The sequence below is a fragment of the Pseudorca crassidens genome, chromosome 17 (genome assembly GCF_039906515.1).
Source record: "Pseudorca crassidens isolate mPseCra1 chromosome 17, mPseCra1.hap1, whole genome shotgun sequence".
NCBI lineage: Eukaryota > Metazoa > Chordata > Mammalia > Artiodactyla > Delphinidae > Pseudorca > Pseudorca crassidens.
In genome coordinates this window covers 52,295,006-52,319,271 of record NC_090312.1, presented here as the reverse complement: position 1 = coordinate 52,319,271, position 24,266 = coordinate 52,295,006, and the positions used below count along the sequence as shown (strand labels likewise).

At 46.8% G+C, this 24,266-nt stretch overlaps 1 protein-coding gene and 1 long non-coding RNA gene across 2 annotated transcripts in view; both read left to right on the top strand.

The window, feature by feature from the left end:
* Positions 1–24,266, top strand: part of LOC137210268 (uncharacterized) — a 291,880-nt gene that overhangs the window by 157,412 nt on the left and 110,202 nt on the right. The gene's annotated exons all lie outside the window — the stretch shown is intronic.
* On the top strand, positions 72–8,238 carry LOC137210681 (uncharacterized). Its single transcript, XM_067712742.1, has 3 exons — positions 72–106; positions 201–845; positions 5,174–8,238. Exons 1-3 carry the CDS (start codon positions 72–74, stop codon positions 5,220–5,222), a joined length of 729 nt encoding a protein of 242 aa, XP_067568843.1. The 3' UTR covers positions 5,223–8,238.

Here is a 24,266-nt window from a genome sequence, read left to right as displayed (position 1 = left end):
CAATGGGGCCATAAATCCAGAATGTCAAGCCGGATGGAGCGGAGCGCGGACAGGGGAGAGATGGAAGGGAAATGAATCAAGCAGGGAAAGTACCTCCTCGGGTGAGGTGGGAGGGATTCGGCAGGATCTCCAGGGTGGAAATGAGCGAAGGCTGACCAGACCCCGCACCCCTGGAGTCCAAGCCAGCCTTCAGGATAAAGAGCGCGGGGAGCTACGGCGCGCTCTGCCCCGGAGGGAGCGCCCCCCTACCTGGAAAAGCCTCAGGATGTTGGCTACCAGGATGGAGACCGAACTCTCCGAAGCCCCAATCACTCCAACTACTTTCTCGGGCTTGACGAAAACCGGAGGCTCGCCGTTGGTGCAGCGCACTTCGGAGGTGTCCTTCTGGATGAGCGCCTGGACGAAAGTGAGCGACTGTTCGAGCTCATAAGTGTCCCTGGAACAAGTGTCCAGGATCCGCGCTCCCAGCGTCACGTTGGGCAGCAGGTTGGGATCGCTGTTGATCTGGTCCAGGGCGTAGAGCATCGCTTCCAGCCTGTGGATCCCGTTCTCCCTCTTGATGTCGCCGCAGGGCACTCCGCTGGGACCCTTCGCGTGCACCGGGAACAGCCCCCCGAGGGTGACGTCCCCCTCGATCCGAATGGAGTGCGGGGCGTACATCTCCTGGCCGCGCGCCGCCGCCGCCAGCGCGCACAGAAGCACCTCCAGCACGCAGCAGGGAACCGTCACCAGAGTCAGGGCGCGGAGCAGCTTCCCCAGCGGACCATGCTGCTCCCGCGGCTGCGGTGGTGGCGGCGGCACTCGAGGGGACGGTGGCGGGCTCGCCGGAGTCCTGGCCCCTTGGGGTGAGCTCCTCCGGGGAAGCCCAGGGTCTCCTGCGGGCGAGGAGGGTAGGGGCGCCCGGGGAAGGGCAGCCGGCGAGGGTGGGGGGTCCCGCAGCGCCTGTCAGCTTGGGGCGCCGTGCGCTCTTGGGTTCCCCGGCCAGCGCGCCGCGCTCGAGCTCGCGCTCGGTGGCTTGCAGCTCGAGCTCTCCAACAGCCCAGCACTGGGGAGAGAGCGAGGATGGCTATCGCTTTAAATGCGCGTTCGGCTTGCTCTCCTCCTCCGCCCACTCCCTCCCACCCTCGCTCGCTCTCAGGCTCTCCCCACCCTTCCCAGCGCCCACCCTCCCCAGGGTTTTGCATCATCACGCAGGGAGGGGCTGCGTGCTGAGGTAAGGGGGGAGGGAATGGGTGGGCGGCTGTGGGGGGGGGGAGTACCTCCGATTGGGAGTTGCGAGGTCCCCAGGGAATCTGGGGATTGCAGGTCGCAGGCGAAGGCTGAGCTCCTGCTTCGGTCTCACTGTAGAAGCCGCTCGCTCGACCGCCTGCACCCACACGCACATTCTAGGCACAGGGTGGCATCAGCCCCGGACAGGGTGGTTCTAGCTGGGGCTGACTGCTTCCAACCCTGAGGTCCGGAGCCGGGACTGTCAGCGCCGGGAGAATGCGAGGTAGTCGAAGGTGATGCCGCCAAGCATGAAGGGTAGTAGGGAGACCCCAGTCTGTACTGCTAATTCGTCTGTGCCAGTTTTTCCTAAGAAAAACACACATACACACAGGAGCCTGATTTATGACCTAAAGAACCTTTGCGCAGAGACTTCTCCGGGGCCAGGCACTGGGCTAGCCTGTAGGGAAAGACGCCAACAAGAAATGCTGGGAATGGAAATGCATCTTTGGTCTTCAGGGGTTACTGAGGCCGGAACTCGATGAAGTAACCCTGGTCTCCAGTAAATCTGTGGCGGATTCGCTCCTTTTCTTCCTTTCATCGCAAGAGATGGAACAACTGAGAACTCTGCAGAGCGCACTTTCTTCTCTGCGCTGACAGGTGTAAGGCTCCCTCCTACCCATTTCCAGAGATACTTTTGGGCTGATGTCAGGTTTCCTCGGGCAGGAAATAGCAAGAAAGAGGTGGCAGTAGGAGGAGCAGACAGAAATCTCCCCATCGATCCAGTGATCCATTCTTCTTTTTTTTTTTTTTCTGGCTGAAGATTTGGGGGGTTTGGGGAGTGGAATCAGGATGCCAGAGCAGGTTGTAGTGCAGTTAGGAAGCTGTTTTTCAAAGGTGTCCCCTCCTGCAGGTCCAGCCCAAACTTGGCCCATTAAAGCAACAAGTGGCCCTAGTTCCTACACAAGGAAGGGCAATGTATCTGCCCTTGGTGCCCACGTGTACTGCTTATGGTGGTCTCTACTCTTGCTGAGCCTTTCTGTTGGAGTGCAGCGAAACTGTCTTATACAGAATTGAGGGCGCAGAGAAAACCAAAACAAGACTATACTTTCTGTTGTAATGTTAGTGTACTAAAGAAAAATGTCCTTGCACATAAACAAAACAGCACACACACACACACCTAAAATGTCAGAAGTTGGGAAGTTGGTTGTCTCTTCCACCAACCACCTGTCTGACCTTGGCACTTCTGTTCCTGTGCCTGAGTTTTACTTTGCCCATCTGTAAAATGATGAAATTGAATTGAATGTTTTACAGGTTAACTTTTAACTTTCAAATCCTCTGTTGAAATAGGTCACGCACCTTTGGCCATGGTGTTCTTTTTAGACCAATATCCTTTGTTGCTTTATGTGTAGGGCACCCGTTTTTTGATACCCAAACAACACTTCAAACATTTCCTGGTACAGAGGATTTTATATTTTTTCTTGTTGACCACCCATTTATCTTCCTTCTAGGGAGAGTCCAGTCCATCATTTTCTTTTCAGACATGCCCCTCCTCCAGGTTTCAATACTTAAGGTTTGAGGAGGAAAAAAACCTTCTGGCTACAGTGTTCAAGGAAGGGAATAGAGGCTAACAAGAGTTATGCAGGGCTAATCCCTGGACTTCTGCTGGGGTGACGAGGTTGATGACATAGGGTTACCACTGTCCAATAGACAATCCGTGCCGGAGTTAAAAGAAAAAGGAGCCTCCTTCCTCTAAATGCTTTATGTATATCTTTTGGACAATGTTACACTATTTGATTTTGTAAAAACATACCATTTTACTGCCATCTTCAAGAAAAGTGATGTAAAAACTATGCGAAGCTACCCCTGTATACAATGTGATCATCCATCACTCATAGATGTGATGCCCTGCTATATAAGTGCACACCTTGTGCAACCTTATGCTGTGATGCGCCCGCCCCTTCCAGCCAGCCCTGGAGCTGCGAGCGTATAAGCCCGCAGCTGTGCCAGAAGCTCCCACATAAACAAGGAAATATTTGAATCCCATAATGAGAAATACCAGAGAGGAGAAAAGGCAGAGAGAAGAAGGGGTGGGGAAGAGAGAAAGGGACCTGGTTAGAACATGTGAACTCCTGGATCCACATGTGCCTGAAAGATTGCCTCTTTTTTTCAATTATAGAGTATTTTATTTCTGTTGTTTGAAGTCAAAATATCCTCTTGTAACTCACCTATTCTGCTATTCAATACATTGGATCAAAAAGGCTGGAACAAGTGAAATAGATATCCTGGTAAGGCAGCATTAGCTAATTTGGAAAGGGGGAAAGAAGCAAAGCAATAGAAAGGCATCCTTGGGAACACAAATACTGTGATCCTAGTATTTAGGCATCAGTACCTGAGGCTATATTTGATAGAGACTGTATCCTTATTTAGTTTTTAATTTAAGGCTATTTAGTAGGCACTTGGTGCCAAAAAATATATTTGAAGAGCTGTGTTACAAGTAATAACACTTGATTTTTCACCTGCCCATGTGAAGATCTATGTTCTCCTCTTCCATTTCCAGGTCATAGCTTGCAAGTGCTCAACAAATAGTTCTTGGCTGACTGTTGAATGTTGCCTTATTCTGTGTTCTCTCTTTGCTCTACTCATTTTCCCCAAACATCTGGCAGCAATCATTATCTTCTTTTTGTTGCAGTCATCTGTGTGCATGTTTTATTTCCCTTGCTAAGCTGGAAGATCCTTGAGGGTAAGGGGCTAGGTATTATAAGGGGCTAGGTATTATTTATCTTTTTACCTCGGACAATGTTCAGAATGGTGTTTTGTACCTAAGAAGCACTCATGTGTTGAATGAATCAGAATTGGTTTGCCATTCCCCACTGCCTTTATCTCACAATAACAGAAACATAAAGTGGGCAGAGCAGAAACGACGGCAAATAAATTGTCCTCTTAGTCACAGAATGTAGTTTCTAGAACTTAAAGAATAATTAGTAGATTTTGAAATAATTTTGTTTTACAAAAATTTCATAAGATTGAAATACTCCAACCTTAAAGCTCTCGATCAACTCTAAAGGAGGGCTTTAATTGGCTCTTCCTGAGTCAAGTGTTTATTCCTGGGCCGATAACTGGGGCCATTGTCATAATAGAAAGTGTGATTTGTTACCAGAGAAAGAGGAAAGTGATGCTGGGCTTGCAAGATATTTATATCTTCAGCCAGAGTGCATAGGATCTGGAACTTAATTGGTGACGCAGTATTTGTTTGAGATTATATGAATGAAAAATCTTTGTGTAAGAGTGATTAATCTAAAACTTGGCCAGTCATTGTCCTAGTGTCATATTAAATTGCAGGAGAATCTAGTTTTAGGCACAAAGATCATAAATATAAGATGTGTTTCCAGGCTTGGTTCTGTGTAGTCAGTAATCTATACTCACCCAGTCATTAATAAAAATGAAAGTTAAGGACTCAGTCCTAACTTATATGCTTAGCATTGTATTTTGCTAACAATTACAGTTTTATTTTCTTTGTTCTCCCCTGTCCATCATCTTCTGCAGAAAATAATGTCTCCACTTTCAATTCCCTGTCTATTTAAATCCAATTTGTAATTTATAAAGTTGTCCTCCTTAAGGGCTGCTGCTTCTGCCACAGTAATGTACTCTGACCATTATTATACTCTTCCATCTTTCATGGAGGTCTCCATCCATAGGTTTTGTTTTCATAGCTTTTTTTTTTTGGCGGTACGCGGGCCTCTCACTGTTGTGGCCTCTCCCAATGCGGAGCACAGGCTCCGGACGCACAGGCTCAGCGGCCATGGCTCACGGGCCCAGCCGCTCCGCGGCATGTGGCATCTTCCCGGACCGGGGCACGAACCCGTGTCCCCTGCATCGGCAGGGGGACTTTCAACCACTGCGCCACCAGGGAAGCCCTATACTTATGATTTTATATTTGCTTATTTACTTTTGTCTCCCCCCTCAGCTCAAGAGAGACTGTATTCATCTGTGTTAATCACTGCTGTGTTTCCTGAACATGCCTATACATCATACTGAAGAATGGTGCCTGAAATTTGGTAAGGGATCAATCAATTTTCTTGGCTGGATGAAGAAATGTGTTCATAAATTAATGAACAGATCTTCGGGGCTTCTGACTTGAGGACTAATGGGAAGAGGATGGCAAACGGTTGGGACAGGGTACTGCAAGAAGTAGTATTTGGAGTACTCTGATAGCTATCCTAACAGATAAGATTGTGTTCATTTAAGTAGTTCTAATGAGAGAGCTGGGAACTAGGGACACACAGCATTAAGGTTTTTATAATGCATTCTGTAGAGTTCTTTTTAAGTCTGTACAAATATCATTGAAAATATATGCATACATATACACGTCTGTTACTTTACTTAGCGCTTTACGAGAGTCCCTCAAGGAAGGGGTAGTAGCAACTCTCAGTATCCTTCCTTTATGATGAGCTTAATTTATTCAAAGTTACATCATAATTTATTTGTAACTGTGAAACTAGACTTAGTTATTGAATAGACCCTCCCTAGGAACGTATGACATTAATAAAACCAACAAAACTTTGTTCAGTTTCCAATGATAGACACACTACAGACTCAATTATGGGCCATCCAGTTTAATGAAGGGAAGAAGTGATTGAACAAATATAGAGCAAACAGAATATGAAGTTTTATCCTCCATTAATATTAGTAACGGATAGTGTGGGCTCCAATGCCTTCAAGATAGCTTGAGACCATCATCTCTGTGTCATGGGCAGGGGGATGTTCAGCCAGGATGTCTTTCACTGTCACTGAGAAAAATTTCCATAAGATATAATGATACCTACTGAAACTGATATGGGGCATTTGGGTAATAAGGAATCCATTAGCATATTTTTCCGGAAGCCTTGACTACAAAACGAAGACAGTAGATTTGGACAGTTTCAGCCATGAAGAAGTTGTTTGGATATTCATCCTTATGCCTAATGAAATAAGCTTATTTCATCCTGCAGCTTCCCATATACCATTTTCCCACCTCTGTTTTATGTTTGGAAAGACTTTTAGAAATTGAAAGTCAAGTTAAAAAGTGAGTGACAACTTAAATGATATATGGAATATTTTGCTGACTTACAAGAGCATGCAGAATTAAATATGACCCAGTTCAAATGTTTATTTTCACGTGTATGTTGAGGTGGAGTTTTCAAGGTGCCAGAAAATGAGAATTCACCTTCCAGTGTGTGTTACCAGTTCTGTTCATTGCACAGAATCATCTTCATAAAACATACTGTTTTCTATGTACCTGGTATATATGTCAATTAGTTTGAAGAATTTCTCAGATACCTCTTAATATGTAGTGCTCCAATTCCAATCTTGCCATGTCCTGTACCAGTGACACAGCACACAGGAGTTTTATTTCTCTTTATTTCTCTGGGTTGTTCAGAACCCAATGAAAGAACAATGGAATGGGATCCAAGAGATCAGGGTTCTTGTCCCAGATTTACCATAAAATAATTGTGTCCTCTTGGGAAAATTATAGTCATTCTAGGTCCCTTTTCTTTACTTTGACAGAGCTGCACTAGATGACCCGAAATAATACAGCCCTCTTTCAGTAGTCGCTTAGATGTTATTGGTATTCTGAAACAAATGAAGACAATGACACATGGAGCTGTGCAACATCTCTGTAACTCTGTTGTCTTAGAGTTGCCTCCATTTTACAGATGATAAGATGACTGTGCATAGAAGTAGATGTTTGGAACCAGCGGTTCCAAAGTAAGTGGAGGTAAACCGCACATTTCCTTCCTTCCTGAAGCTCACTTAGCCAAAACATAGGCTTCTGAATATTAAGCTGTAAAGCATATTATCAGTACATTTTAGAAGAAGCTATTCTTCTAGGATTTCCAATTAATAGCAGGAGGTTTTGAAATTCTTAAAAGATCATCGAATTTTGTGAGATTTACAGTTCTATTTTCCTGTCAGGCACATTGTATTAGTGCCAGACAATCATCTGAGCTTCTGGATGCTTCTCTGAACCTCTTGCAGTTTTCTTCTTGCTATCTGAAATTCATGCCAGATAAGCCTTTTTCTAGAGCGTATGTACAGACTTGTGTATTTTTATATAGGAAAGCGATGCAGTGAGTCAAGTCGGGGGTTAAGCCCTCATTCTCAGAGTGGTATTGAGCTCCTGGTGAAATATAATCATCATTTCGTCAGAATCGAAAAGCAGTTATCTCAGGTGTATAATCCCATTAACTATTTATACATTTACGTATGATACATGGATTTATTGTACCTACGAGGTGTGTTCTCTTTGGGAAGTACAAAGCTCTTAGAGACATAGGTTGTTCATTTTTTTGTTTTCCCACAAATACTGTGACCCTTTGAGCAGGAAGGTCTATATTTTACTAACATCTAGAACCAGCAGTTAACACGGTGTCTAAGATGTAGTCAATAAATATGAAATAGATAAATGAACACATTTTTATGTAAGGGCCAGGACATGGACAAATAGAAATTTTTCATTTTCAGTCACAAAGCAACAACAGACATAAAAATGATACAACAAGTGCTACGGTCATTCAAAGAAGGCATAGAATAGATAGAAGGATCTCCTCTATGGCACAGGGAACTATACTCAATATTTTGTAATAACATCTGTATGGGGCACCTGCTCCACACCAGGCCCTATGACAGGTGCTTACATACTTTCCCTCTCCCCCATCCTATGGGGAAAGTACCTCTGCTATAGATTTAACATTTGCCTCCCCCAAAATTCATATGTTGAAATCCTAACCCCCAAAGTGATGGTATCAGGAGGTGTGGCATTTGGGAGGTGATAAGATCATGAGGGTAGAGCCCTCATGAACAAAATTAGTGCCCTCATAAAAGAGACCCCGCAGAGGTCCCTCGACCTTTCTGCCATGGGACGTTACAGAGAAAACACGCCAACTGTGACCCAGGAAGAGGATACTCACCGGACTGTGAATCTGCTCGCACCCTGATCTTAGACTTCCAACCTCCAGAACTATGAGAAATAAATTTCTGTTGTTCATAAGCTACCCAGGCTCTGGTATTTTGTTATAGCAGTCCAAATGGATTACGATCACCTCTGTCCTTAGGTTTCAGACCCAGAAACTCAACTTTGTAGAGGTTACGAGGACCCTAAAGCCACTCAACCAGGCAGAGGCAGATTTGAAATTGAAGTCTCCAATTCCACATGTAAGTCTATCAGACCCTGTCTCCAGACATGATGTCATGAACAAGAGCTAATGCAACAGAGAGTTTACATGCAGCAAAACAATTAGCAAACAAAGTAAGAATATAGTAGACCGACTGTTTTTGTCACCCAATAGCCATTCACCACTCTTCCAGTTGAACAGACGCCATGCCCCGTGGGCACATTCAGCCCTGCTGTTTTCACTTCCCAGATTTGAGGGTTAGGAAATTATTATCCCTCCTGGCCGTCAACACCCTGACCTCTACCACCCACCAGGCCAGCTTCAAGAACAGCTGGATCCACCTGTTCAAATGAAACAGGTCTGCTCTCTGTGGTGTTGGCTTCTAGTTCAAGCAGCTCTCCCCACATGATAGCAAAGCTGGCTCCCAGCAGTTGCAAGCATGAATCCTACCAGCCTAGCAGTCCCAACAGATACCTTTTAAGTATTTTTTCCCCAAAGCTCCAGTTAAAAGTCCTAGGCTGCTTCCAATTTGACCTGCTCTGGACAAACATTTTCTTTAGAACCAAGAAGGCTGCCAGACAAAATACAGGATGCCCGCCTCGTTAAAGCTGAACTTCAGATAAACAGTAATTTTTTTAGTAGAAGTATGTTGCATGCAATGTTGAAGACACCCTAAAAAGTCGTGGTTTTCATCTGCGGTTCAGCTTTAACTGGGCGCCCCGTGTGGGCTTTGCCGGCTGTGGTGGGCGCCGAGCGGGGTCGGCGGGGACGGTGGGGGACTGTGGCCCGAGCCGGGTTGCACACCCAGCCCACAGCGTGCAGGGAGAGAGGGGCAGCCTCGTCTCCGCTGCAGGAGCTGAGACGGGGAGAAGGGGAGCGCCCCAAAAGGAAACCAGCTGCCCCTCCCAGGAGAGAGGAGATGGCTGTTCAGTAGCCAGAAACAGCAGAGGAGCCAGAGCACTTAAGCGGCGGCCTCTGAGGACGCGGCGCACATATTTCTGGTGGGGAGGGGCACGCGGGCCGGTCCGTGGGAAAGAGGGGAGCCCGCGCCGGCCCCTCCGCCTCCCGAGCCTGTGCGTTTCCCTAAAAGAGCAGCAGCTGTGCAAACTGACCGTTCACAGTTGTGATAAATCGCCTTAGGAAAGCACTTCGATTAAAGTCACATCTAACTAGAACGCAAGAAGTCACCCCTGAACAAATCAATTGCGAGAGGGGCAGCTCTGGGCGCGCACCCACCCCGCTGCTCTTTTGCTTTCCCCGCAGGACGAGGGCCGCTCACTGGGGACAGCGCGGGGACAGCGCGCTGTCTCAGCTGGGGAAGAGGCGCTTCCTCAGGACACATGCAAAACCCAAAGTGTGAAAGGAGTCCTTTATTCCATTCCTTTGGGGGATTTCTTAATGACGTAAAGCCCAACTTGGTTTCAGATCTGCCTGTCGTTTCCGTGACAGAACCTTCCTGGGGGGTCCACCAGCAGCGGGGTGGCCAGGCGCCACAGGGCTGTGCTCTCCTTCCCAAGCCAGTTCATCTCCATCTGTAGCATTTTCAGAGAAACTCTCGGATAGGTTTTCTCCAACAGGTTCTTTTTCCTTCAGTTTATAAAGTGATTCTCCTGCACAAAATGAACGGCCTGAAGACATCACTGAGCCTCTTTTCCTCCCAGGGTCAGGGCCAGCACGGCCCCCAGACCACAGGGGCGCAGGACCTCACAATGGGCTTCAGGCCTTCCCCTCCCCTCCCGACCCTCCCACCCTGCCCTACCCCTCCCCTCCTCCCCTGCAGAAATCACATCCCTTTCTCCAGACTCCCCACTTCAGCTTGAATTCCAGCAGATCTTTACCCTGCCAGTTAGTAATTCAGGACTAATTAGGTGATTGCTTTCATTTATGGTAGCAGTTGGGGCGGGGCGGGGGTGGGATGAAATGGCTTTGCCCCTATTCTTGCTGGAAAAATAAATCACACCCACTGTCACTTGAGATCTTATTTTTGCCCCCAATCAAGCAAATTAGCAGCGTGGTTCATTTCCCCAGCATTCACTCCTGAACAGACGGCAGTGCCCTGGAACATGGCTTAGAGCTGTGTGGTCAGTGCAATTGTTTGGGGCTGTTTGTGCCGACAATGAGAGGAGACGCCTGTCTCCCAAAAGAAGAGTGGCCCTCGTCTTGCTTGCTTAGGCCAACGAGCTGCCCGGAGCGCTGCCCGCCTGGCTTCTGAGGAAGATGTACACCGTCATCTAGTGGATATGGGGGCTCACTGCAGTGTGCTCGCTCTCCCGCCTTTCCTACTGGCCGGTAAGGACAAGCAATAATGCTTCTTGTAAATTCCTAAAAATAGGGAGGTCTCATTATATCACCAGGAGTGAAATGTTTGCCTCAATGTCTGTAATGAAAGTGCAACCCCATGCTTGCACAACGTCTGTCTTGTCAGTAGCCCTCTTTCATCCCGATGTTTAGGTCCAAGACAGGATCGTCATTGTCTGAGCAATGGGTATCTCTCCGAAGCTGGCTAGTTCTCCCCTGTCTCAAGTAGTGTGGGAGGAGACAGTCAGCACCTTCAGAGGCGCCTTCATCTCTGCAGCCTCGCCATCACTCCTCATCTCGCCCACAGCAAGCCCGATTCCAAAGTGCACAGGGTAGAGGCGTTCGAATGTTGGCTTGTTCAACCAGGGGCATTGCCACATCCCAGAGGCAGCCAGAAACACACCCACATCCTAAGACTCTTTTCAGTCTTGGCGTTGAGGGGGTTCCCACTCTGTCCCCTGACTACACACAAGTCAGCGTCTTTTTCCTTTCCGCTCATTCTACCTACATGAAGAGCACGTTGATCTCCCCAGTTTTAACACAGGAACCATGATTTTCTTGGGTTTTGTGTACTGGGGGGGGGGGGGAGATTGAGAGAGAGAGCAAGTACATCCCAATATGGAAGGGCTTGGGGCCGTGGTTCTCCACCAGGGGCAATTTTGCACCCAGGAGACATTTGAAAGTGTCTTGGGACACTTTGGCTGGTCACAGCTTATGCGAGGCTAAATGTCCTTCCATCACAGGACAGGCCCACAGCAAAGAAGCATCCAACCCCACCCAGCAGTCGTGCTGAGGCTGAGAAAGCCTGGTTTAGGCTCTCAGATATCGCCCTCCAGCAAGCCGGTGAGAACACTGATTGTCCTCAAATGGGCCACACTGCAGAGGCTGTGGATAGATAATGCATCCTCTCCCAAGTCAGTACTGACCACTGTTTTTCTTCTTTTAGACTCTTCCATTTTAAACATAATTTAGCTGTCTCTTTTTTGTCCCTCTGCTCTGCTGAGAAGAGAAAGGATTGGAAAGGGGGAGGGGAAGGTGACAGAAAAGGAGGATTAGAGGCCTGACCTGTTTCTCCTGCAGAAGCTGGGCACATTCCTCTCTCACAAGCTTTGTGACCCAGCAGGGTACAATTAAAAGCACAACAATTTGCTTGTTATTCAAGTCAGGCATTAGTCCGGGTAATGGCATGCTTGGTAGAGAGATGGATTTCCTTGTTCGGAGCTAAGCACAGGACTAGCTGAATTCTCCATGGAGAAATCTTGATTTGTTCAGGTCTTTCATGTTTTCTACAGAGAAGGGATTATGTCTTCCTAAAGAGGGGCCTTGCTTAAAAAGCTACAAAAGTATAAGAAAAGGATTTAGGGCAGAGGGGCCTGTGGTTATGTAGCTGAGGGGTACAGGGAATTTCAGAGCCAAGGATTATTTAAAGCCATAAAGTTAAAAAAATAATTGGTTTAGGGACTCCCCTGGTGGTGCAGTGGTTAAGAATCCACCTGCCAGTTCAGGGGACATGGGTTCGAGCCCTGGTCCCGGAAGATCCCACATGCCACGGAGCAACTAAGCCCGTGCGCCACAACTACGGAGCCTGCACTCTAGACCCCCGAGCTACAACTACTGAGCCCAAGTGCCACAACTACTGAAGCCCACACGCCTAAAGCCCGTGCTCTGCAACAAGAGAAGCCACCCAACGAGAAGCCCGCGAACCACAACGAAGAGTAGCCCCTGCTCACAGCAACTAGAGAAAGCCCGCGCGCAGCAACAAAGACCTAAGGCAGGCAAAACTAAAAATAAATAAAATTTTTAAAATTTATTTTAAAAATTAGTTTAGCACTACTGCAAATGTGTTGGCGAGTACGCTGTAAAGGCAATTAAGCATGAGCTAAAATTCATTTTCCTTTGGCTAATTACTGCATGGATCCAGGAGAGGGAGGGGAAAGAAAACATGCCCCCTCCCTGGCAATCAGGGAGGACGTTGGTTTTGGTTTCTTTGCCTTATCGGCACGCTTATTAGTTGGGGTGCCCAGAATCCAGCCGTCACAAGGGCCTTATTAGTTAAAACACAGGAAAATTGTTCTCTCAAGGCAGAGCAGTGAATGCTCTGCTGTCCCAGTGACCAAGCAGAAGCCACTATTAGTTTTAACTCCATCGATTATTGTTAGCCAGAGAGGACATGACATACACAGTCCTGACTTCACCCATGTGCCTGCTGAGCCTGGGTCAGGGGCTCTCAACCCAGAGCAACTTGCTGCCCTCCCCCCAGTTCCCCGCCCCCGGGACAATTGACAAGTTCAGGAGGCATTTCTGCTGTCACAGCTGGGGAAGGACTGCTGGCGTCCGCTGGGCGGAGGCCAGGGATACTATAGGAGTATCCCACAATGCCCAGGACAGCCCACAGCAAAGAATCATCGGACACAAAATGTCACCAGTGGCAAAAGTAAGAGGTCCTGGTCTAGACAGAGGCAATTTCCTCTCCTTGAGTAGGTGAAGGTCTTCAGAATCTCCGCTTCCTCAAATACATAATGGACAAGTCATCAGATGACCATATTTCATGCTAACTAACACGCTTTTCTTCCCACTTTTCTACACTGGGTATTCATTCTCCCACTTCAGGAAATCGAGTGACGCTAAGAAAAACGTGCCCTGGAAGAATGGTCCACGGGGGCGAACCGAGACCCAAGTCGGTGCCCGCCCTCTCCTTCCCCGATTCACACACACGCACCCAAGAGAGAAGACAGCGAGCTTCTCTGCAATCCCCTGGTTCGGAGTTTTGAGAAGTTTTATTCCCTTCTCTGAGATTACCCATTCTTCCCTGCATGAAGCATGTTCAGCGAAGTCATTTGTCCTGCAGCTTTACAGGAGTTAAGAGCCCGCAGCAGTGAGATATCAATTTCCTCCCTGGAGAATGAGGACTCCCGCTGAGGGAGGTTAATGCTCAGGACAGGAGCATCCCTGGAGCTGGTGACAGCCAAGGGGCTGTGACTCAGGACTGTCCCAGGCAGGCCATCAACTCTCTGGGAGAGCCTCAAGGATGTACTTAGCCTCCGTTTACAGGTGAGGAGGGCAGAGTGCTGCAGACGGGGAGCGGGGCGGCCACACCCAGACTAAACCCTACCCGTCACCCTGCAAGAGACAGAAAACCTCTCCCCTCAGGTCCCACCAGCCCTGCTCTCCCCTTCTGTGCACCCCTTTCAAATGCGTTTTTCTGCTTTGCCCCCTCCCATTCAATCCGTTCTAGGTACAGCAGTCACGGTGATCCTGGTTAGTCCCAAGTCAGATCGTGTTGCTCGGAGCTCAAAACCCTTCAGAGGCTCCCATCTGGATTCGAACAAAAGCAGTCTTCTCCCCCTCTCCCACTCCCCATTCCTCTCTCTCTCTGTCTCTCTGTCTCTCTCTGTCTCTCTCTCTCTGACACACACACACACACACACACACACACACACCGTCCCTCCCCTTCCCTCAAGCCCTTCCAGAGACACTGGTGAGCTGTCCCTGGCTGTTCCTAGCAGCTCCCTCCCCATAGCGTCCTGCACTTACTATTCTCTCTGCCTAGAATGTTCTTTCTCTCCGTATCTACAGGGGCTGCTCTCTCCGGTCTGTCCACATGTCCCCTTCAAATTAGGGTAGCCCTCTTTCCCTCTGACGCTTTATTGTTCCCGTAATCTACATCATCTGGTAACATGCTAAAAACTTCCATGCTTTTATTTGCGGGTCCTTCCCTACCCCACCTCTCACTCCCAGATTGCAAGGATCTCTGTATAATTTTTTCACAGCTGTCTATCTCGAGGACCAAGTACAGTGCCCGGCTCCAGCAAGCACTCAGATATTCGCTAAAGAAATTAGGAAATGGACCAGGCTACTTAGCTTCAGAAGCTCTTTCATGGAAGTTCCCATCCCCTCCGTACCAGTTCTCAGCTAGTTGACTGAAGACTAGCACCCTGACAATGAGGCAGCTCTAAACTGTGAACGACAAAAATATTTACTGTGTCTCCGAGGGGCACTTGTGTTTGGTATTTTCTTTTTCAAATAATTTTTTAAATTAATTTTTAAATTTATTTATTTATTTATTTTTGGCTGCGTTGGGTCTTCGTTGCTGTGCGCAGGCTTTCTCTAGTTGCGGCGAGCGGGGGCTACTCCTCGTTGCGGTGTGTGGGCTTCTCACTGTGGTGGCTTCTCTTGTTGTGGAGCACGGGCTCTAGGTGCAGGCACTTCAGTAGTTGTGGCACACGGGCTTCAGTAGCTGTGGCTCGCAGGCTCTAGAGTGCAGGCTCAGTAGTTGTGGTGCACGGCCTTAGTTGTTCCGCGACATGTGGGATCTTCCCGGACCAAGGTTCGAATCTGTGTCCCCTGCATTGGCAGGCGGATTCTTAACCACTGCGCCACCAGGGAAGTCCATGTTTGGTTTTTATTTGTAGTGAAATGCACATAAAATTGTATCATCGTATCACTTATGAGTGTAGAGTTTAGAAACGTTCAGGACATTCACATTGTACGGCAGCCAATCTCCAGAACTCTTTTCTTCTGGAAAAATTGGAACTCTCTACCCTCCAGCAACTGCTACGCCCAGCCCCTGGCACCCACCATTCGACATTCTGTCTGTATGAACTTGACCACTCTAGGTGCCTCATACAAGTGGAATTGACAGCATTTGTCTTTCTGTGACTGGTAGGTTAGCATCATGTCCTCAAGATTCATCCATGTTGTAGCCTGTGTCAGAACTTCCTCTTTAAGGCTGAATAATATTCTGTTGTGTATACATCCCGTTTTGCTTATCTATTCATCTGTCAGTGGGCAGTTGGGTTCCTTCCACAGTTTAGTTATTGTGAACAATGCTGCTATGAACATAGGTATACAAAGTATCTTGCAAAACCTGCTTTCAGTTATGTTGGGTATATACCCAGAAGTGGAATTGGACCATATGGTAATCCTACTTTTAATTTTGAGGAACCACCATAATATTTTGCACAATGGCTGTACCATTTTACATTCTCACCAGTAGTCACAGGGTTCCAATTTCCTACATCCTCATTAACCCTTGTTATTTTTTGTTTTCACAGTAGCCACCCTAATGTGTATAAGGTGGTGTCTCACTGTAGTCTTGACTTGCATTTTCCTAATGATCGCTGATGCTGAGCGTCTTTTGATGTGTTTATGGGCCATTTATGTATCTTCTTAGCAGAAATGTCTAATCAAGTCCTTTGCCCATTTTTTAGCCAGGTTGTTTGCTTTGTGGTTGAGTTTTAGGAGTTCTCTGTACATATTAATATCTCTGTAGATATTAATCCCTTATCAGATATATGATTTCCAAACATCTCCTCTCATTCTGTGATTGCCCTTTTCCTCTGTTGATAGGGTCTTGATGCACAGAGTTTTAAAAATTTTCATGAAGTCAATTTCTCTATTTTCCTTTTGTTGCCTGTGCCTTCGGTGTCATATTCAAGAAATCATTGCCAAAATCTAATGCCGTTAAACTTTGGGGCACCTGTGCTTTTTAAAAGGACCTTTTAATGACAAGTTCCCCAGTTTGGGGAGTTCAGAGCCCTGAAACCTAACTATAAGTGTTCCCAGTGCAGAAAGTACATAAGAACCAGAGTGCTTAATCAACATTTCTGTTGGCAAGTGAGGTCCCAAGGAGTGTGTGGAAGCACAGCAGAAGTAACATGGAGGACTTTTAGGAATGTTCTCTGCCACCTTAGTTTCCTCCCTCTTTCTCCATATATCCCTCCCATTTTTCCTTCTTTCCTTCCTTTCAGATAACATGTCTGGGGCAGGATATGGTGAGGAAAATGCTTTTACCTCACTCCCCTATAACAACACTGACCACTCCATGAGCCTTGGAGAAACAATTTGCCTAATTTGGAGAGAAAAACTCCATTCAAGCCCTGCTGGGATGCAAGTTCAAACCTGCATGACCACAAAGCCCACGTTCATGGACACACTTGCCTCTATTGCTTTTTTAAGCTATAGGAATGCTGGATGAGGAATGTTGTCTGTTATTAACTAGCAAAACACGATCCCCCTTTGAGCCTTCATGTCATTATCTATACGATGAAAATGGACAAGCACAGCACATTTCCAGTGTCACTTTTGAAATTTTCAGTGCTATCTTACATGAAAATAACATGAAGACACAGAAGCAAACCTGCCTTATTCCCCCTTATGCCTTGACTTCTTGGCCTCCAGAGAGGCCTCCAAGACCCTCCTTGGACGATCCAGGGTTCAGCCCAGCACTGAGCTAGACGACCACACGCTCCCCTTCCAGCCCAGTGAGTCTTTGCATGACTGTTTTGGGTTTTTTTTTCTAGACTCCCATTTCTTAAAAGTTTGAGAGCCAGTCACAGATCTCCATTTCACCCAAGGGCTGGCATGTCACGAGGTCACCAATATTTGTTTTATGTACTGCTAAGAGATTAAGGGGCAGTATAATTTCAGAGAAAAGTTAGGTTCCCTGGAAGTCAGGAACCCCAGCATCCTGCCCTTAAACACTCGAATGACCTTCAGCAATGAAAGGTCTCCAGACCTTCATTTCTCATCTTCAAATGAGAAGACAAATTGGACAACATCACTGTTTCCTAAAGTGTGGTGTGTACACCGCTGTGGAAAGTAAGCAATAGGTAGAAAAAAGTTAGGTGCTTTCATCTTATGTATATATCTATAAATACTTAAATAGCCTCTCAGCTCTACAGTATCTTAGCTATTATTGCTACAGCAAGGCTGAAGTCGGTGACACACACACAAGCAAGACCCAATGCTAGTACATGCGGTGAAGGTATCGCACCTTCAGGAATTGTCCTTTCCACCCAAACTGTCCAGAAAGATTGACACCGATGAAATGGATCGCTTTTGTGGATCCTCATATACCAAATTCCCATGAGCTTTGCTGAGAAGACCTCAGCATTGCATCAAAGCATCCCTTTGATGCAATGTGAATAAGGTTTAAAAAAGTTATTAATGTGGCTAGTAACTGACTGCAGTTTGGGAAATCCTACACTTGATTTCTTGGTTTCTTCCACGTCTAGCTGTCTTTGACGTGTGACGTGCTTAGACGAAAGTCAGTGTGCTCTCTTCAGGTCAGTCTTAATCTATAACCTGTGTTATACATGTGCCTCATTAAGGACAAATTGCTAGTTCCAGATGGGGAATTTGGAGCAGGCTCTTTTTTCTCTAAATGAATGGGGCTCTACTCCAAGAACACAGACTTCACATATATGGGTATAAACACATACATACACCAAAGTCAAGTCACTTTCTATCCCTCTATTCACTGTTTAGGCCCTGAAGGTATTGTTTACAGCCGGACACTTGGCTTGCAGGGAAGAATCTCATCCACCTGAGATCTTAGGCACAGTGCCTCCAATCCCCTCCTCTCTTTCTGTTAAATTTCTGCAAAGGCAGGAAGTACCAGAGTGATGCAGAGGTTGGCTGGAAGGTTGAGAAGAGGCCCCAAAGATGTAAGGCTTAGGATGACCCTGAAGAAGAGATGGGGTTTGGGCAGTCGGCATGGAAGCTAGAGAAAATTCCAACTGGGCAAGGAAGGAGTGGGCACTATAAATGGGGGACAGGGAAAAGACTGGAACACAGGGTTTGGACTGGGAAGCAAAGAAGATGGTATAAGACAGGTTCGAGGGGTGGGTTAGAGAGAGCCTGATGGCCCACTAAATCTTTTAAGCTCCACTCTGTGCCACTCACGTGCTACAAAAGGATTTATTTCAGTGTGAGGTAAGATGTAAGTGCTACCTTAAGAATTTAACTGAACCAAAATGACCTGGGGACCAGGATGCTAGTCTACCGTTATAGGTACTGTTCTCCTGGGGAAAAAAGCCAACATAAAATGGTGCATTAGTCTGTTTGGGCTGCCATAATAGAATACTAGAGACTGGAGGCTTAAACAACAGAAATTTCCTTTCTCGCAGTTCTGGAATTTTGCAGTCTAAAATCAAGATGCCAGCAGAGTTGCTTTCTTCTGAGGCCTCTCTTTCTGGCTTGCAGACAGCTGCCTTCTCACTGAGTCCTCACATGGTCTTACCTGTGTGTGTGCATGGACAGAGAGAGGCCGCTGATGTCTCTATCTTCTTATAAGGACACGAGTCCAGTCTGATTAGGGCTTCACCATTATGACTTTATTTAACCTTAATTACCTCCTTAAAGACCCTATTTCCTCATACAGTCACATTAGAGGTGAGGGCTTTAACTCAGGAATTGGCAGGGGCAGGGCATTTCTGCCCTATGTGAGAGGGTTGGGAATGGCACAGAGCCCATCCCGCTGAAGGCTGTGCCTGTGCTGCCCTTCCCACCTTTTCCAGTGGTAAGATATAGGCAGAGAGGGAAGAGCGTTCTAGAACAGGCTTCATGACTTGCTTCAGTTCAAACCTATTCAAACCCAAGGACAAGCATTCACTCTTGTGGACCAGCACAGCTTACCAGATTTTCAGGGGTTGGGGGAGAGTTTAAAGCCCAAATAAAGTGTTCATTACTCGTTGGCCAGGGGCACAAGCCGCCCACACAGTGTGGGCAGGTAGCTCCCTCAGCATCCAAACTCCCTCTGTGGGGAAATGAAACCCCGGGGTCATTTGGAGGAAAGGTGCCGTTTCAATACACCCATACAAAGGGAGTAGAGTCATAAGATTTATTACTTTCAAAAATAGATAACTAATGAGAACCTACTGTATAGCACAGGGAACTCTACTCAATGCTCTGTGGTGACCTAAGTGAGAAAGAAATCTAAAAAGGAGGGGTATATGTATACGTGTAACTGATTCACTTTGCTGTACAGCAGAGACTAACACAACATTGTAAAGCAGCTATGCTCCAACAAAAATTAATTTAAAAAATAAAAAAATGATTTATTACTTATATATCCCAGAAGCAAAGGGACACAGTGAGCCAGGGGAAGGGCAGTCTTCCACCCCAGGTCACAAGCCACCAGGAGATAGAGTGGCGTAGCAAGCACCTAGTCCTTACAAGGTGATTGGGGCAGAGGCTACTAACTTTTCACAGGCTTAACTCTAAGTGGTTATTTTTTTTTAACATCTTTATTGGAGTATAATTGCTTTACAATGGTGTGTTAGTTTCTGCTTAATAACAAAGTGAATCAGTTACACATATACATATGTTCCCATATCTCTTCTCTCTTGCGTCTCCCTCCCACCCTCCCTATCCCACCCCTCTAGATGGTCACAAAGCCCCGAGCTGATCTCCCTGTGCTATGTGGCTGCTTCCCACTAGCTATTTTACGTTTGGTAGTGTATATACGTCCATGCCACTCTCTCACTTTGTCACAGCTTACCCTTCCCCCTCCCCATATCCTCAAGTCCATTCTCTAGTAGGTTTGTGTCTTTATTCCTGTCTTACCCCTACGTTCTTCATGACCTTTTTTTTTTTCCCTTAGATTCCATATATATGTGTTAGCATATGGTATTTGTTTTTCTCTTTCTGACTTACTTCACTCGTATGACAGACTCTAGGTCCATCCACCTCACTACAAATAACTCAATTTCGTTTCTTTTTATGGCTGAGTAATATTCCATTGTATATATGTGCCACATCTTCTTTATCCATTCATCTGTTGATGGACACTTAGGTTGCTTCCATGTCTTGGCTATTGTAAATAGAGCTGCAATGAACATTTTGGTACATGACTCTTTTTGAATATATGCCCAGTAGTGGGATTGCTGGGTCGTATGGTAGTTCTATCTGTAGTTTTTTAAGGAACCTCCATACTGTTCTCCATAGTGGCTGTATCAATTTACATTAAAAAATTTTATTTAAAACCCACTTAGCTCTAAATTTTTAAAAAATTTTATTTATTTATGTTTTTTGGCCACACAGTGTGGCATGCAGAACTTCTGTGACCAGGGGTCGAACCCATGCCCGCTGCAGTGGAAGCTCAGAGTCTTAACCACTGGACCACCAGGGAAGCCCACTCAGTGGTTATATTAAAAGGTTCCACCGGGGAAGGCAAAGCAGGAACCTGTGGGGATACCCTAAACCTATCTAAAAGTCCAGACTCTGAACTTTTGGTGTTAGTAGGGTCACCATACTGTAAAATGCCTAGGCAGCCACTCAGAAAAACAAAATTTTTTCCTCAAGGTTGTTTTTCTCATCACACCTTTCTAGTTTTGACCCTCTTGCATTATTATCCTAGCTAGGACAGGAGGTGACATGATGCAGCTGCAGGAAGGGCTTGGGGGAAAAAAGCTCAGTGAGGGCAGCCTGGAGTGGAGTAAGATAGATCCTGGGTGAAATCCCAGCTTCACCACTAGCTGTGTGACCTTGGGCAAGTGACCTCACCTCTCTGAGCTTCCATTAAAAAAAAATTTCCATTATCAAAAATTTTAAACAGAAAAATAGAAAGAGAATACAATGAACACTTATACATCCGCCCAGATTCAACAAGTCTAAACTCTGCCATATTTGCTTCAACTAAGCCACTTTAAAGTAAATTACAAACGCTAAGGACCATCGTCCCTAAATACTTTAGCATTTGTGTCCAACAAAAGAGAACATTTTCCCCCATAACCACAAAACTATTACGCCTCAAAAAAACAGTTCCCTGGGACTTCCCTGGTGGTCCAGTGGTAAAGAATCCACCTTCCAATGCAGGGGACTCGGGTTCGATCCCTGGTCAGGGAACGAAGATCCCACATGCTGCAGGGCAACTAAGCCCACGTGCCACAACTACTGAGCTCCCACGCCTCAACTAGAGAGCCCGTGTGCCGCAAACTACAAAGCCCACACAACCTGGAACCCACACGCCACAACTAGGGAGAGAAAACCCGCACGCCACAACTAGAGAGAAGCCCGAGCCCGCACGCTGCAACAAAAGATCCCACATTGCCACAACTAAGACCTGACGCAGCCAAGAAAATAAATAAATAAAATAAATAAATATTAAAAAAACAATTCCCTTATATATATATATTATTTAATATTCTGGCCATATTGAAATTCCCCCAATTGTTCCCAAATTATATTTTACAGATGGTCCATTCACACCAAGATCCAATCAGAGACCTTGCATTGCGTTTGGTCATTATGGATCTTAAATCACTGAGTTTCCATTCTGCTCATCTGTAAAATGGGAAAAGAATAATACATACCTCACAGGGTACACAAATTAGACATAATACATGTTAAGGGGTTAGGCTAGTGCATCCAAAAAAGTACACTATTATTATTAGCTTCCTTACTGGACTTGCTCTGCTCAAGGCAGCAGTGCATTGGGATGGAGTGTCTTGAGATGTCAGTAGCATGGGCTAGAGATAATGAGGCAACAGGTCCCAGCATCCTCAGGGATGTAGACCCACAAGCTGCATTTTGCCCAGCCCTGGCCTGGGGGTGGAGGGAACCAGTCTCACCTTGACCACCTTCAGCACCCCCGATTCCTGGTCCAGCCCATGCTCCCCCTGGAAGCTCTGCTCCCTCAGGAACTGCTTCACGGTCTGCACAGTCTCCAACACCTCTTTTTTCCACTTCTGGCTGGGATGCAGGCAGTGAGCCACGAAGGAGTTCAGCCTGGAAGCTGGGGTGACAAAGAGCTCCGGGGGCACTGCCATCTCTGTCTTGAGAGTACCACTGGTGGCTAGATATATACCCACACACCTACCCAGCTCCTGGCACACACACTCTTCTTTAAGGGGACTCCTCCTCAGCTGACCTCCAGCACCCTGTGGAACAAAGGACCAGAGTGGAGAGGAAACAAGGGGTGTCTGGCTGACCAGGGGATCCTCTTCCTGGAGGCCATTCACTGCAGCTGGGGTACCGAGGGACACTGGGTGAAACCACCTTAACAGGAGGGACTTTTAGTCACCCTTTCTGCTGTAGGTTTCGTTTCTCACCTCTTAGTTTCCCTTTTACAACTTGGAAACTGAAACTGGCTTGAGGATGGCCCTGGGAAAGGCAACTTCCCCAGGAGATGGGAGTTGGATGGTATCCACCAATACCATCCCCACAGCCTTGTCACCCAAAACAGGCTCAGTAAGAGCAGGCACTCGCTGGAGGTTGGGTTGAACAGTGGGAATTCTAGGGTTCCGCAGAACAAACTCTGGAATTCCAGTCTGCCCTTTGCCAGACTCTTAACCTCTCTGACCCTCACAGAAATAATCCTTAAAATGGGTTTAAGAATAATACCTACCCCATAGGTTGTGTGGATTAAGCAAGAGAACATTTAGCAGAGAAAACATTAAGTAAATGCAAGTATTGTTATTCGTTCACTGTACATCTATTGAGTGCTGGCTGGGTGCCAGACATTGTGCGAAGAAGACAACGTAAGACGTGGTTCCTGCCCCAGGGGCTCCCAGAGCAGTGGGGGAGACAGGGGAGACACAGAGAGTCCAGTGTCCTGTGTACTAGGAGAAAAGAGGGCACAGAAACTTGGTGGAAATTCAGGCAGAAGAGTTTCTTTGGGGTCACCTGTGGTGTCAGTGAACACCTGCTTGAGATGAGTCTTAAAAGACTGGGAATGCGGCCACGACACAGAGGGCACAAGACAGGATAAGGCTGAGAAGTGTGAATCATCCTGCCATGTGCCAGGACTCGGCTGTCAGATCCACGTTGGCACGGAGGGCAGGGAGGGGAGAGGTGAGAGCTGTGCCTGGACAGGTGGGCAGGGATTGAAACTCGGAATGCCATTCATTCATTCATTCAACAAACATTTGTTGAGTGCCCGCTATGTGCCAGGCAGGTGTCCTGGGGATACAGCAGTGAATAGGCAAAATTCTCGGACTGCAGAGAGCTAACACTCTAATGGTGGAGACAGATAATAAACAGGATAAATAAGTAACATTATAATAATTAAGACGGTGATAAGTGCTAATCAGGAAAATAAAGCAGGGAAAGAGGTTAAAAGGTACTGAGTACCTGTGTGGGGGGTGGTGAGAAGTGGCAATGTTCAGGGGTTCAGTCTCAAGAAAGGTGGCTAGGGAAGGTCTGAAAAGGAGACATTTGAGCAAAGACATGAAGGAGGCGAAGAGTGAGCGGTATGTATGTCAGAGGGAAGAATGAGAGAAAGTGGGACTTCCCTGGTGGTCCAGTGGGTAAGACTCCACTCTCCCAATGCAGGGGGCCCAGGTTCGATCCCCGATCGGGGAACTAAATTCCACATGCATGCCGCAGCTAAGAGTCTGTATGCGGCAACTAAGAAGTCCACACGCCCCAACGAAAGATCCCGTGTGCCGCGACTGAGACCCGGCTCAGCCAAAAATTTTAAAAAAATAAAATAAATAAAAACAATTAAAGAAGAATGGGAGAAGGAACAGCAAGTGCAAAGGCCCTGTGGCGGCAGTATGCCTGGTGGGATTGAGGAATAGCAGTGTGACTGGAATGGAATGATCAAAGGGGGAGAGTGGGAGGGGATGAGGTTTGAGTACAAGGGTAGGGGGCAAATTGTGTAGGATCTTGAAGACTACTAAGACTTTGGCTTTTACTCTGATTGAAATGGGGAGCCACTGGGGAGTTCCAAGCAGAAGAGGGACATGGATGGACTTTCATTTTAACGGTATCACACTGGCTGTTCATGGGAAGATTGGATTAAAAGCAGAGGGTGGGGAGTGGAGGTGAGAGCAGAAGCAGGAATTCAGTTAAGAAGCTACTACAACAGTCCAGGCAAGAGAT

Excerpts from the sequence above, each read along its gene's own strand:
- LOC137210681 (XM_067712742.1), top strand. The coding sequence starts at position 72 with ATGAATCAAGCAGGGAAAGTACCTCCTCGGGTGAG. Across the intron at positions 107-200 it reads AAAGTACCTCCTCGGGTGAG|AGCGCGGGGAGCTACGGCGC; the intron begins GTGGGAGGGATT and ends TTCAGGATAAAG. Across the intron at positions 846-5,173 it reads CGGAGTCCTGGCCCCTTGGG|CTCAAGAGAGACTGTATTCA; the intron begins GTGAGCTCCTCC and ends CTCCCCCCTCAG.